Genomic DNA, 16,330 nt, shown 5'->3' on the forward strand with positions numbered 1-16,330 from the left:
TCACCTTTCTTATTCCTAACCTCAGCCCAAACTACCTCAGATGGCGAGTCATCATCTATCGTCCTTTCCACAGCTGTAATACTATCTTTGACAAGCAATGCCACACCTCCCCCTCTTTTACCCCCCCCTCTGACCCTACTAAAACATTTAAACCCTGGAACCTGCAATAGCCAATCCTGTCCCTGTTCTACCCATGTCTCCGTAATAGCCACAACATCAAAGTCCCAGGTACCAACCCACGCTGCAAGTTCACCTACCTTATTTCGTATACTTCTTGCATTGAAGTATACACACTTCAAGCCACTTTCCTGTTTACAGGCACCCTCCTTTGAAATTGATGCCATGTTCCTAACCTCCCTACACTCCAGGTCCTGCACCCTAAAGCTACAGTCTGGGTTCCCATGCCCCTGCAGAGTTAGTTTAAATGACATCAGAAAGCATTTCTTCAAATAGTGGATATCAGCAGTCTCTCCCCAAAAAGCTCGAGACTAGATTAAATTATAAAATTTAATCATGGAAATTTACAATTTTTAGGCAAGAGTATTAAAAGGACTATGAAACCAAACACAGCAAGACAAAGTTAAGATCTTTTTGACTGTTTTACCATTCTCACAGCACTGATCCCATCATGTTACATAATATCCATTACTGAGTACAAATGATTCTAGAGAGTTGCAGTATCAAAGTGCCAAGAGTGGCTAGTGTACATAAAGCAATGGATTAGAACATTAAGGTTTATTCCTGGAAATATTTTAAGATGAGTTGATAGATATGAGCCATACATATTCTGGAAAAGCTTCAATTCTCAATAACAAAACAAAAATCAGAAGCTATATATTCTTCAATCTCCATAATCTTCCAAATTGAACATCTTTGACCAAATAGAAGTCCAAATATAAAAGTTCTGAGGAAGGGTAAATCAACCTGAAACATTAACTGATTTCTCTCTACAGATGCTGCCAGATCTGCTGAGCTTTTCCAGCAATTTGTTTCAGCTTCTGACTTACAGCATCTGCAGTTCTTCGTTTTTAAAAATAAAAAAAGGTCCAGTTTTCACACAGTTTATTTAAAGATTATTTCTAGGTCACTGCAGAATACACAATATTCAACAAACTGCAAAACGTTTCTGCATTTATACACATTGGCTTCAAAAGAACTGGCTCGAAGGTAGAAGATAGAGGGTGGTGCTGGAGGGTTGTTTTTCCAGACTGGAGGTCTGTGACCAATGGAGTGCCACAAGGATTGGCGCTGGGTCCACTGCTTTTTGTCATTTATATAAAATGATTTGGATAGGAATATAGGAGGTACAGTTAGTAAGACACCAAAATTGAAGGTGTACCGGACAGCGATGAAGGTTACCCCAGAGTGTAACGGGATCTTGATCAATGGGCTGAGGAGTGGCAGATGAAGTTTAATTTAGATAAATGCGAGGTGCTGCAGAGGAAGTCATGCAGCATTTAAAAAAAGGCATCTGGATGGGTATACGAATAGGAAGAATTTGGAGGGATATGGGCCAAGTGCTGGCAAATGGGATTAGGTTAGGATATCTGATTGGGATGGACAAATTGGACCGAAGGGTCTGTTTCCATACTGTACATCTCTCGAGCTCCAAGTGTTAGAACCCAAGCTAATAACTACTGGAAAGAATCAACTTGGAGCCTCAACACAGTCTTGTCATGTCTCTCAGTTCCAAAAATATAAGGAACATATCAGGTGAATCTCTGGGAAGAGAGGGCGACAGCTTCTATCTGCTGTGTTTTAGTCAGCCACAGAATCAGTTTTACCAGGTTATTCTCATTGCCATGGAAGGACAAGTTGACAGTTGAAGTTGGGAAACAGATTTCCCACAGTACTCAGTTCCTACTATACAGTCACCAAATTCTCACTAAAGACTGTCCATCACAAGCAAAGCATAATCAAGACATGTCAGTTGATAAAAAGCAACTGCTTGGTTTTAATACGCACTTACGCTGAGCCTCTAATAGTTGCATACACCATTGGAACAGATCCAATTTGGTCAAAAATCTCCAAACGTGTGAAAATGCACAAATAACAAGGCTGCAGAGGCAAGTGGCTGAGTATTCAATCGTAAGGAAACTTTTTCTATGATTTAGGAATACAAATCACACTACATGTTCAGATAAGCTCACTGTCAAGATCACTGGCAACTGGGAAGGATCAAAACAAGATTCCCAAGAGCACCTATTGCATATTCAATCACATGCTCAAAACACAAGTAGTTTCTCTTGCCAGAAAGACAGGCTTTAACCATTTTAAAAGCTTCCACGTGGAAATGGGCACACCCAACTTGTAAACTATGACAGAACTAATTGTTTCATCTCAAGAATTTTCTTGGGTTTTCTCTGCACAGCAAGCCAGACTCATCAGACAGACAATCACACAATGATTCCCAAGCCAGAGACTCTTCAACTAAAGTAAACAAATATGCTGTTGACTGCTCCATTAAATGGCCTTCAAATAAGAATTTCAGGAGCAAAAGGTATTAGACATGAGATGAGATAAGTGAAAAGGGGACTCACGTGGAGGTGATGGTTCGAAATCTTTCTTGTCCAGCTGTATCCCAGATCTGCAATTTTACTTTCTCTCCATTGATTTCCACAGTTCTTATCTTAAAATCTACTCCTATCGTAGTAATATAGCTGCCTGTGAACATAAAAGGAAAAGCAGTATAATTGCTCAACATTAAGTACAATGAGGAATGTTCTCACTTATGCAGCAAACAGAGATGGCCCTTAGCATGGAGCGCAAACTAGCCTTGGGCAACACATTCTTAAATTCCAAAATAAACCTGAAGTGAGGAATTAGGCCTTTTATTCAACCTCTTCAGAATGTGGCAGGATTTTTCATTAAGTGTTGAGTTTATATAAACGAGAGCTCCATTTTCCCCATGTACCACACAGAACAGGCTTGAACCATTAAAAAATAACCAAAATTGGACTTCTGATAGCAAATCAAGGCAACAATCCACTGTGGCTGCACAAAAACCCAGAAATAACTGAGCAGATACTAGGCTGGACATTATGTAGGGAGAGATATTCAGTTCACCTCAACATTTCCTGCCAATGTAGAGTTCCTCCCAGCAATAAGAACATGTTCCTCTAACTCAGCAGGCCAGCGAAATGGATGATCAGGACGAGGAAGGAAATGCCAACATGGTGTATCTTTACTCTGCATCTTGTTAAAATTATCCAAAGATCTTTTGACTATGTGGTACAATTTCCAGAGAATGTGTACCAGGACTGACAAGACTCAAATGGAAGAGAGAGAGAAAAAAATTACTCCCCCCAAATATCAGCACAAACAATAAATCAGGTGTAGGAAACATTGAGGAGAAACAATATAATACATCAAAAGATCACCTAACTCATTCTAGTACATTATAGTATTTGTTGTAAAAGCAGATTTTTCCTTACTTTTGGGGGGAATGGTGTGGGGCCAAAAGGAAAAGAGAAGGGAGAAAATTGGCAAAAAGGATAAAATTACAAGTGACAGAATTCACTCAAAACTAAACCTATAATTGCCCCTTCCTGTACATTACAGACACTGATGGAAGTGGTTTGTAAAAGCATACATAGTAGTTTCCTGCGTGTGGGAGTATAAAGCAGTGAGCAAGTGCTAGTATCAAAAATGCACTAATTGTACAGACTAATGGGCTTACAACATGACAATGTCAGTCATGTGTGACCTCTACAGTGCAAGTGTGTGTTTAAGTGCGTTGCTAATTGAGGTCAAGCAATGTCGCAGCATGGTCTCAAGAGGAAGGCTAAGCTCATAGCCTAAACACTGATCAAGTAGCTATTAGTAAATTTCACTCACACAGTACAAGAGATTTGAATGCAGCAAGACCAGGTCTTGAACAAGATCCCACCCTTCAGATACCCCATTCCAATAGCACAGGTAGTTAGATCTCCTGCTGCTGCTATACACAGTATTTTTAAAAAGTCAAACCTGTTCTCACTGTCATTTTCTAATCCTACATCAGAACGACTACATTGCAAAAGTACTTGGATGAGCTGCAAAGAGCTTTGAGAAATTTTTATATAGATGCAAGCACTTCTTTGGTGTTGGTTCATGTACAATGATGACTGCCCATTTTGACATACTCAACTCAGACTTTGATCTCCACAGACAAGATTTAAAAATTAAAAAATCACAAAACACTAGGTTACAGCCTAACAAGTTTATTTGGAAGTACTAGCTTTCAGAGCGCTGCTCCTTCATCAGGTAACTTCACCAACCCCAGTCAAACACCTGCACTTCCACATCAAGATTTAAAGAAATAGAAGTCCTATCAGCCAGTTCATGTGTGAAAGATCCCATGACAGCATTTCAGAAGAGAAGCAGTATGTTCTTCCAGTACCATTGCCAACACAATACCATCTTCCGCCTAGGTAGCCTACAGCTTGGAGGAGTCAATGTCTCCAATTTCAAATAACCTCCCTTCCCATCCCCCAACTCCCTTCCATTCCTCTGATCAAACCTTCCTTCCAGCTACCAACTGGATTCATTCCTCCTAATCGACCAACTAGGTCATACCCTGTATCTGTATTCACCTCTCCCTATCTCACCACCCTGCCCCCACCCCTCTTACACCCCAACCACAGTCGTGAAGAATGGCTACACCCAAAGCGTTTACTTCTCCACCTCCTGATGCTGCCTGGCTTGCTGGGTTCTTCCAGCTTCCTGCTTGTTTACCTAGGATTCCAGCACCAGCAGTTTTTGTCTCAATTACTCCTCAAACTGGCTTTCATCATCTCATGAATATCTGTGCTCCTTTCTGGCTTGTTACACATATTGTACTTTTTAAAAAAAAGTATTTCAATGGCATTAATACCTTTGTAATGGAGTGTTGTGATAATGAAAAGCATTCTAGAAAGTCTTCTTGCGTCATGCAAGTTGTAAGAGATTCATTGTCACAAATAAAATGGAACTACATAGAGAGGACAATGATGTGCGTGGATGGCTAACAAGTACTCACAATAATTTAGAGTTCAAAGTTCCTGAGCTTTCTAAAAAAATTCTAATGACAGCCACACCCAGCAAGTTGATTGTCACAAACTGGCATAAACTATGGGTTTCTCACTCAATGTACTTCCTCACATTTGTGTACACACAAGTTTCACGTCACCAGGACAACTTAATTAGCTAGAAGCGATTGCAACTCAGTACAATAGCAGAAGTGAGTAGGTGATAATTTCAAAAGCATTGTGGCTCGAGAAGAATAAGGATCCAGCAATGGACTCGAGTGAGTGAATGCAATGGAAACTGATGAAACAATTTACTTTCCACGTCTTGATTACTCAGTGAAAGAACAAAAAAAAGAAAAGCACTTAGTTATATAGTGTCCCCAATGTCCCAAGAATTAGAAAGTATAATCACTTTTGTAACGTAGGAATCCCAGCAGCCAACTGGAGCACAATAAGCACTAAATAGTAATGTGTAAATGACTAAATAATCTTTTTGTGTTACAGACTGACAGAAAAATAATGGCCAGGACAATCAAGCAGGATCAGATTCCTCTTCAGAATAGTACAGTGGTCATTTTTGTTTATCTAAGAGGGTAAACTGAGGTGTCTCAGTACTTTTTCTCCTCCATATTCTTTCATGGAACATGGACATGTCTGGCAAGGTTAGACATATGCTGACCATCCCTAAATTGCCCAAGGACTGAAGAGACTTGCTCAGCCACTTCAGAAGGCAGTTAAGAGTCAACCACATTGCTGTCTGTGAGTATAGAATTGCTTACAGATGAGAAATAAATTCACTTTGAAAAAAAGATATAAATCAGTGAAACGAATGAGATTTTAAAATAATGAAAAGATAGTAGACCAATGGCACCATTACTGAGACTAGCTTTATTTTCCAGATTCATTAGCAGAATTTAAATGCTACCATCTGCAGTCGTGGGATTTGAACCCATGCACCTAGAGCATTAGTCTGAGTCGATAGTTCAGTGGCTTCGTCACTCTACTTCTGTTACACTAGAGAGTCTCAGCTTGTTTGCGAACTCAAGTTGTAGTGCGACTTTAAATTCACATCTTGTTATTCAGAGAAGATGTATTACCATGAGCCATAGCTAGCAGTAAACAGAGGACTAGGAAGAGAAAGACACTTTGTAAAACAAATCATGAGAACAGAATTATTCCAAGATTAAACAGTACATAAATCAGCGAAATTCACAAATATCAACATTACATACAAAAGGGTGCTTACCAGAAAAGGTGTTATCTGCAAATCGCAGCAGCAGACTGCTTTTCCCCACACCTGCAAAGACAGAGCAGGACAGTCAAGAGGACAGTACTTAATCAGATCAAAACAGTACACTTACTGGAATGATAAATTCACTGATAAACCCTCATCCAATTACAATGTGGGAGAGGGCTGAAGCAAGATTACAAAAAGGTTCAATACATCACAAGTGAAAACATACACGTACACAGCTCAGCAAAAATAAACTTTACAATAACAAGCGTGAAAGGAAACTTCATTTTTGCACCATTTCCATGGTGACAAACACATGCCATGAAAAAGCAAAATCTGGAATCTGGCAACAGACGAGAGACAATGCCAATCAGCTGTGGACTGGCAGGGAGCACGTGCTGCAAATTATCCAAAATCCAGATATCCAGCCTTTTGGATACTAAGAAACAGTACAAAAAAAAGTGCCTTGCCATTCTCAATAATAAAAGTGCTGCTTGGGACCTAATAAATGTTTTTTGCTGGTTTCAGAGGAGATTAAAACAGTGAGCCAACTACAAACAAATTATGCTCATGTAAAAGCATGAAGAGAAAAACAAAAACAAAACAGTGGAAACACTCAGCAGGTTTGGCAGAACTTTGAGGAGGAGTGGACTGGAAATTTTAACTCTGCTTTCTCTCCGTAGATGCTGTCAGACTTGCTGAGTTTCTCCAGTAATTTATGTTTTTGTTTCACATTTCCAGCATCTACAGATTTTTGTTTTTTTAAGAGAATGTCACAATGACATTTATTAAAAAGTGAAATAACGAGGTGCCATTTTCACAGCTCTCCCGTATGTGTTGAGTATTTGAAAACGTTTGGATTTCTCATGTAGGAGAAAACAGCTTAAATGTCATTCAATGCATGTATGATCTCATAGTACTAATGTCTAAACATGAAAAACAATGGTACTGTAAAGCATTTTGGGAGGAAGGTCCTGGGAGTGCAGTATTGCACTATAAATGCAAAATGCTGTCTAACAAACAAGCTGAGCAGTCATCTTGATTAAAAACAATAAAGTGTAACATCTCCAGCTCAGGAAAGAGAAGCCAAATCAAATCTCCAGTCAGTGCGTGCTTTATTTGCCAAAATGTAGACTAGAATTGAAATGGCTCATCACATAGGATGTGAACCTGCTATCACAACGATTTCCAGCATACACACATTTTTCTCTTTGCCATTTTACCAAAAGGAAATCTCTTCAATCCAGGACCAACAAAATGATCCTTCGCCAGGGAATACTCATTGCTGTCACTTCTTTGAACCCACCCAAGTGTAATCACTGTTGCAGGTGAGAGAAAGTGAGGGCTGCAGATGCTGGAAATGAGAGTTGAAAAGTATGGTGCTAGAAAAGCATAGCTGGTCAGGTAGTATCCAAGGAGGAGAATCGACGTTTCAGGCATAAGCTGCTTCACAATGACCTTCCCTCCATCATAAAGTCAGAAGTGGGAATGTTCACCGATTACTGCACAGTTTGCAGCACCATTAGCAACATCTCAGATAGTGAAGCGGCCCATGTTCAAATGCAACAAGATCTGGACAATATCCAGGCTTGGACTGACAAGTGGAAAGCAACATTCACACCAAAGCAAATGCCAGGCTCTGACCATCACTAAGAGACAATCTAACCATCACCTTTTGACATTCAATGGTGTTACCACTAGTAAATCCACCCCCCCACCCCCACCCCATTGGCAATGTCTTGATGTTTACCATTGACCAAAAACTCAATTGGACTCACCACATAAACACAGTGGCCATGAAAGCAGAGACTAGGAATACTGGAACAAGTCAGTCACCTCCTAGCTTACCAAAACCTGTTCACTATATACAAGGCCCAAGTCAGGAGTGGATGGAATGCTACCCACTTGCCTAGATGAGTGCAATTCCAACAACACTCAAGAAGCCTGACACCATCCAGGACAAAACATCCTGCTCGATTAGCACTACTTCCACAAGCATTCACCAGAGACTCAGAAGTGTGTACTTATCTACAAGATGCACTGCAGAAATTCAAAGATCCTTAGACAGCATCTTCCAAACCCATGCTACTTCCATCTAGAAGGGGGACGTGCAGCAGATACATGGGAATACCAACACCTGCATGTTTCCATCCGAGCCACTAACCATCCTGACTTGGAAATATATTGCCATTCCTTCACTGTTGCTGGGTCAAATTCCTGGAATTCCCTCCCTAATAGCATTGTGGGTCAACCAACAGAAGGTGGATTTCAGCAGTTCGGGAAGATAGCTCACCACCACCTTCAAGGGAAACTAGGGACATGCAGTAAATGTTGGCCAGCAAATTAGCCCACATTCCACAAATAAAAAGAACAGACAGCTGCTTAACAGTGAACACTTAATATGACATTAAATAGATTCACTATTTCAAATTACACAAGTTGCTAAGTTCGCGATTGTTGGGACACAACAGACCATGGATTAGATGTTGTAGCTAAGGACTTAAACAATAAAAATCTGAAGTCGCAGAAGACAGACAATCAAAATATCAGCAACATTTTTACTAGCACAGAAAGTTAATCAGTTTATAGCAACCGAATCTTAAAATACAATTGTTCTCTTCAGACTTTTCCAATTCCAAATGCTCCGTTAACCATCACTTGCTCACAACAAGACACAAGAAAATACAGTCCATTTTAAACTAGATTAGGAAAAACACATTTCAAACAGCAGATATGCTCCGGGAAACTAATTATGTTGAGACTGGGCTTTCCCCATTTTAAAAAAAACGTAAAATCAGGAGAAGAGTTCTGAACCCAAGATTTTCAACCATGATAAGCTCATCCCATATCTTATTTTGTAAGAAAATAATCAAAACCATCATCATCAGCAGTCCTTTGCAGGCAAGGATGACTCTCCTCCACTCTCAAAAGTCCACTGACGGCTGTACAGATGATGCAGGTACCGCAGGCTTTATTACACTTAAGAGTCATAGAGATGTACTGCACAGAAAACAGACCCTTTGGTCTAACTTGTCCATGCTGACCAGATATCCTTAGTTAATCTAGTACCATTTGCCAGCACTTGGTCTATATCCCTTTAAACCCTTCCTATTCATATTTCCATCCAGATCCTTTTAAGTGTTGTCATTGCACCAGCCTCCACCACTTCCTCTGGCAGCTCATTCCATACATACACCACCCCCTGCATGAAAATGTTGGCCCTTAGATCCTTTTAAAAAATCTTTCCCCTCTCACCTTAAACCTATGCCCTCTAGTTTTGGATTCCTCTACCCTGGGCAAAGGGCCTTGGCTATTCACCCTAACCACACCACTCATGATTTTATAAACCTCTCTGACATTTCAAGGAAAATAGCCCCAGCCTATTCAACTTCTCCCTGTTAAACAAACTCTTCAATCCTGGAAAAATCCCTGTCAAATCTTTTCTGAATCCTTTCAAGTTTCACAAAATCTTTCCTATAGCAGGAGACCAGAATTGAGCACAGTATTCCAAAAGTGCCCTAACTAAAGTCCTGTGCAGCAGCAAAATGACCTCCCAAAATCTATACTCCATGCACTGACCAATAAAGGCAAGCATACCAGACACCTCCTTCACTACCCGGTCTACCCATGACTCCTCTTGCAAGGAACTAAGAATCTGCATCGCAAAAAGTGTCTTTGTTTGGCAACATTCTCCAGGTCCTGACCGTTAAACACACTTGTGCTGTCCTGATTTGCCCTTCCAAAATGCAGCACTGCACATTTATCTAACTTAAACTCCATCTGCCACTCCTCAACCCATCTGATCAAGGTCCCATTGTACGGATGTAATCTTCACTGTTCACTTGACCAATTTTGGTGTCATTTGCAAATTTATTAAGCATACCTTCTATATTCACATCCAGGTCATTTAGATTAGATTCCCGGTGTGGAAACGGGCCCTTCAGCCCAACAAATCCACACTGACCCTCCGAAGAGTAACCCACCCAGACCCATTTCCCTCTGACTAATGCACCTAACACTGTGGGCAATTTAACATGGCCAATTCACCTGACATTTTGGTCCGTGGGAGGAAACCGGAGCACCCGGAGGACATTTCCCTCTGACTAATGCACCTAACACTGTGGGCAATTTAACATGGTCAATTCACCTGACCTGCACATTTTGGTCCGTGGGAGGAAACCGGAGCACCCGGAGGAAACCCACGCAGACACGGGGAGAATGTGCAAACCTCCACAGAGACAGACAGTCGCCCGAGGCTGGAATCGAACCTGAAACCTTGGTGCTGTGAGGCAGCAGTGCTAACCACTGAGCCACCATGACGCCCATAAATGACAAAAAGAAGTGGGCCCAGCAACAATCCTTGTGACACACCGGTTCAGTTTGAATAGCAACCCTCCATCACCATCCTGTCTCCCATCTTCAAACCAATTTTATATCCAAATAGCTAGTTCGCCCTGTATTTTGTGATCTCACCTTGCTAAATTAGTCTATCATGTGGAAACTTGTCAAACACCTTGTTGAAGTCCATATAGATCACATCCACTCTGCCCCTATCAATCCTCCTTGTTACTTCATCAAAAAGCTCAAATTAGTGAGGCATGATTCCCCACACACAAAGCCCTGTTGATTATCCCTAATCAGTCCATACCTTTCCAAATAGACGTAAATCCTGTCTCTCAGGATTCCCTCCAACAACATGCCCACCAATGATACAAGGGTCTATAGTTCCCTGGTTATCCCTTACCACCTTTCTTAAATAATGGCATCACATTAGCCAACCTCCATTCTTCCACTACCACACCTGTGGTTATCAACAATACAGATATCTCAGCAAGGAGCTCAGCAATCACTTCCCTAGCTTCTCAAAAAGTTCAGGTACATCTCAGGGATTTATCCACCTTTACGTGTTAAGACGTTTTGGCTACATTTCCATTTAGCACCTCTGGAACATTAATCCATGTTAAAAGATATGAAAAGAGGCAGCAGAAGGTCATCATCTAGAAACATTAATTCTGTTTTGCTCCACATATGCTGTCTGACCTGAGCACTTACAACATTTTCTGTTCTTTCTTGGTAGATGATATATAAAAATTACTTTCTTGACTGCCAAAACTAAGATTTGAATCTGGGCATTGTGTGTGTAAAAATGGGCCTAACATGGGACAGATGGTGGTTGTGGGAAGGGGTATTGGTGTGGCAGCATGCTGGTTTTGCTATTTTCACAGGCGTCCACTTTATCCCCCATGTGAAAGTCTCGAGGTGGTTGATGCCTTCCCTGAAGCTCCTGCTCCACATTGGACAGTCTTGGGCCAGTGATTCCCAGGTGTCTGTGGAAATGCCACACTTTGCCAGTGAGGCCTTGAAGGTATCAGTGAAGCACTTCCTCTATTTACCTGGGGCTCATCCAGCGTTTCAAAGTGGGAGCAGAGCACCTGCTTGGGGAGTCTAGTGTCTGTGCCCAGCCCATTGTAGCCACCAAAAACACTAAATGGGGTGCGAATGAGTTAAAGGATGATGGAGGCTTTGTTTTGGTACTTGTACGTATGGATGAGGTTCATGTCTGAAGTATGCTTCAAAGGGTTGCTGCATCTGAACTTCTTTTGGCACAACCCTGAAGCAGCTGATGACAGTTTATAAACTCTGATTTTTAACATTTTGGCCAAAAAAAAAAGGGGCCATTAGTTTTGAAAATGTTCAGTGCTCTTTCTAGGAGGGTGAAAACCATTAACATGCTGAAATGTACATTGTTTGCTTTGTGACGTTTCGTTTGCTGACGGAGCTTTTTTCTGCTCAAGATGCATTAGCTCCTTATTGGTTAATGCTCTGTTGAAAGGCTCCAGCATCATCTTGAAGTTAATTTTATCCACTTCAGAATATCTTACTTGGTTGGCCATACCACCGTATTTGATTCAATTTGCTTACCGAAGCTGTAAACAGACTTAATGGCTTCAGAAGATCTTTCACCACACTGTTTTTGGTTAACCATTTCCCAGGCATATGTAAATATTCATTCACATGTTGCATCTAATTTTGTTTGAGATATTCATAGGATGAGAGTCTTTATCGCCCACCTGGAACTACCCTCGGAAGTAGTGGTGGGAGTTGCTTTCTGAACTGTAGTCCATGGGAGTGTACAGATACCCACAGTGCTGTTTGGAGGGAGTTCCAAGATATTGACCCAATGACATTGAAGAAACAGTTCAAAGACAGGATGGTGTGTGGCTCAGGTGAGAACCTGCAGGTGGTGCTCCCATACATCTGCTGCTTCATCCTTCTCAGTGGTAAATGTCAAGACTTTGGTATGGGCTATCGAGGGGCCATGGTGAATTGCTATGGTGCATCTTGCAGATGGTGCACACTGCTGTTACTGTACAGTGCTGGAGGTAGTGAACTTTGATGGTGATGGATAGGGTGCCAATCAGTGTTGCTTTTCCCTGAAAGGTATTAACCTTGAGTATTGTTGGAACAGAAACTAGTAAAATCTAGTATGGGTAACTTTCATAGCACTTTGGCCATTAACCTTTATGCCGTTTTTATTATTTTTGATGATGCAAACAGTTGTTAACAGTAGTCCAAGTGAACTTGTAATGTCTCCTGCATCATCACATCATAGCACTTCTAATATTGTATCTAGCCATCGTGCCAAATTTACTCACTTATTACAGGGCAAAATAATTAAGCAAATAAAGCAATGGCAGCTAACATACCTTGGACAATTAGTGCATGTGCAGAATCTTGCTACTTGCGTGCCTTCTCAAAATACCCTGTGGACATGTACAGAATGTTGTACAAATTGAATAATATTTTTTAAGGACCTTCACAGACAACTTTCATTAAGTCCAGGACCTTACACTTCATCCACATCAAAAATATGGATAAATAATTTTGCTAACCATTTTGTAACAGTTGTAACTGGGATATGTGGAAAAAGTGTTAGTAATTTGTTAACTACTCAGTAATGAAACTAAGCTATTCAATTACAAACAGGGTTTGATGTACATATATGTTACCTATGTCTATTAGTGGCAAGTATCATGCCCTTCATTCTTTAGTTGCTCAGCTTCCAAAAGCAGAGTTGTCGTCATTATCTACTGAAGGTGGCGACGAATCAAGGATAAATTACCCATCACTGCCACTTCAGACTTCTATGTTAACATGCTAGCAAGTAAATTCGGCAGTGGCTTTCAACACTTTTTGAAAAAGATCCAATTTAAAATACAGCCTATAAGGGAGCATTACTCCAGTCAAAATGTTAATTTAATTTTGCTTCACTGTCGAGCTGGCCAGTTTTGGAAAAAAAATTAACCAACTGATGCCAGGGAAGTATTATTTACAATGGGCTTCAAATTAGAGTAATGAGTTTATAATGGTGTTACAGCCAAGGGTAGGATAGAGACAATATGCCAAGAGTTACAAAAATTCAATTCTACCGCTGAAGAAGAATGTTAACTACTTCGATCACCATAGATGCTGCCAGATCGGAATCTCTCCAGCTTGTTTTTATTTCGTTTCTTGTCCTGGTTGTTTTTTTTTGATGGTGGTTAATAGCAATCTTGGGGGATGCTGCTGTCAAAGCACTGGTTAGGTGCTGGGGTGCATCGAGCTGACAGCATACCAAATGCGAATATTTAGGCCAATGCGTAAAGCACTAACAAGCAAACAGCCATACACTGGACAGTGTTGGCACATTGATATAAATGAGCAGAGTATTCTGATCTAAACTTTGCAGATGGCAAAGGTGCTTTGGGGAGTTAGAAGGAGAGCTAAGTTCCAGAATGTGGAAGTGGGGGCTTGGCAATGATAATGCCATTAAAATCACCAGGCAAGTGGTTTATATTCTCTCTTTAGATTATCTGTCTAATCTTCCTAGATTATAGGCTCATTAAGTCACTGAAACTTTTGTGGCAAAAATGTTGCTACTACTTGGCAGTCTAAGCCTGGATGTTGTCCAGGTCTTGCTGGATGCAGACACAGATTTCTGCAAATGGAGCTGACACCAAACAGCAGAAGGTATCCCAATGAAGAGAATGCCATTGATTAAGCAGCTAAATACAGTTAGCAGAGTATGTCATGAAACACAACTTCAGCTACAATATGCTGCATTCATGACCACTAGTTTCTAACAACCATAACTGTCATCTTTCTCCTTACCCCTTATTTCACAAATCTCCAGGGCATCTAATCCAGCCAAACGCTGCCTTACCAAAAGGCAATTATTCATTCTCACTTCACCTCACAAAGTTGGTTCTCTTGTTTGGATGGCAGTAGAGAAATCCAGAGCAAGTGGCGCTGGCAGAATCTAAGTCTAAATCTAGTGCATCAACAGAATTGCTACATGGCCATCTTAGATGGAGGAAAAGCACTCGTCAAGATTGCCTCCTTTTTCTTTAAACCCCCAATCCACCTCATTCTGGTCCTCTTTCACTGCAGCTTAGAAGTTAGACCCAATTTTAATTGTTGTTACCAGTTCCTCCTACAGCTGATCATAAGACAGCTATCATTCAAACTTGTTCCCACGCTCCAAACGAGAGAAGCATTAAGCAATTAACCTCAAGACCATTTCAATGCCACCTCATTGGGAGTTCCTGTTCCATTCCTGAGCACAACCCCTTTTTTTGGATCTAACATGCAATGATTATGGTAATAAGTGAGGAAAGCAATTACTTGTGTGTTTGCATATTTCGGACACGAAGAAGGGTTTATGCCCGAAACGTCGATTCTCCTGCTCCTTGGATGCTGCCTGACCTGCTGCGCTTTTCCAGCAATACATTTTTCAGCTCTGATCTCCAGCATCTGCAGTCCTCACTTTCTCCTGTTTGCATATTTGGACAGCACAAGTTATGTTTAAACCACCTTTTCTTTTAGAAAAGTGACATTATTCTGGCAGTTATGTCTTCCACAACATTTTCAGCTGAAATATGGTGTGCTTTAACAAACATTCCAAAGCATTTGAACTTCCTCACCTGCCTCAACCTCCCTCTGGGAGTATACTACAAAATCTCATTCAAAATTAAATAAAACTAAAAAGTGACCTGCAACAGTCCAAGTCAAAACTGGAGGAAGCCAGCAGTGGAGTAACATTGCTGACCATTCAAAGAATGTGAACATTTTCCAAGCTGACTATGTGGGGGTTTACCTTGTCACTTTTTTTTTAAAAAAGTGAGATTTTTGAGTAATAACTAAAATAGGTTAACACTGCACCTTTATTTTCAATTCGTGCTCCTCTCAAATGATCTTTTAGCCACTATTTTCCTGTTTTCCTTTGTCTCATACATTCACCGATAGTCCATTACTCAGGCTTCATTTACTTGTGTTCATTTTATTGAATTGTATCACTGAACTCTGAGGTCAGTCAGCTCAGTTGGCTGGACAGTTGGTTTGCAGCACAATCTATTAGAAATAAGGTCACTTCACCATTGCAAAATCCTTCCAGCTCACTACAATTAAAATCCTGTCAATAACCTCTATTTTGCATTTCACTACAACACTGTGGCAGTGCCTGGAAGATTTATAATTTATTTTCATACCAGACCCCTACCCGACATTCAATACCCCAGGGTTGGTAAGTGACTTGTGACCAGGCCTCTAGACAGGATCAATTCTTTACGATCCCCGAAGCAATTGGCTCTTCCCTTGTAGGATTTGAACAGAGGGACTGATTGCTAAACGCAATTGTTCAACATGTTGATGACAAAAGATAGGTAGGAAAGTAAGTTGTGAAGGGGATGCAAGAAGTCAGAAAAGGATTATAGATAGGTTAAGTAAGTAGGGTACAGGAGTACTCAGCAGGAGTACAATGAGGGAAAAGGCGATTTTATGCACATTAACAAAGCAAACAAAAAAAAACTTAAATAGAGAGAAACTGTAGAACTGTGAGGTACAAAGGAATCTGGGTATCCTGGGACAAGAATCAAAAAAGTTTAAGCAAGTATAACAAGTGGCAGGAATCAAACTGAACATAGTCATTTATTGCAAGGGTGATGGAATGTACAATTAGGGCCTTTTACTACAGCTGTAAAGAGTGCTTGGGAGACCATATTTAAAGTTGTGTTCCCAGTATTGGCCTCTTTACCGAAAAGAGCATTAAACACAGTTCAGAGGAGGTTCA

At 40.7% G+C, this 16,330-nt stretch overlaps 1 protein-coding gene across 2 annotated transcripts in view; it reads right to left on the reverse strand.

Moving 5' to 3' along the window:
- Positions 1–16,330, reverse strand: part of rab35b (RAB35, member RAS oncogene family b) — a 59,759-nt gene that overhangs the window by 37,150 nt on the left and 6,279 nt on the right. For both annotated transcript variants that reach the window (XM_043716088.1, XM_043716087.1), the window contains exons 2-3: positions 6,235–6,285; positions 2,541–2,664 (exon numbers count right to left, since the gene is read on the reverse strand). In XM_043716088.1, coding sequence (XP_043572023.1) covers positions 2,541–2,664; positions 6,235–6,285 — 175 coding nt within the window. The remainder of the gene's footprint in view (positions 1–2,540; positions 2,665–6,234; positions 6,286–16,330) is intronic.

The sequence above is a fragment of the Chiloscyllium plagiosum genome, chromosome 25, assembly GCF_004010195.1.
Source record: "Chiloscyllium plagiosum isolate BGI_BamShark_2017 chromosome 25, ASM401019v2, whole genome shotgun sequence".
In the NCBI taxonomy this organism is placed as follows: domain Eukaryota; kingdom Metazoa; phylum Chordata; class Chondrichthyes; order Orectolobiformes; family Hemiscylliidae; genus Chiloscyllium; species Chiloscyllium plagiosum.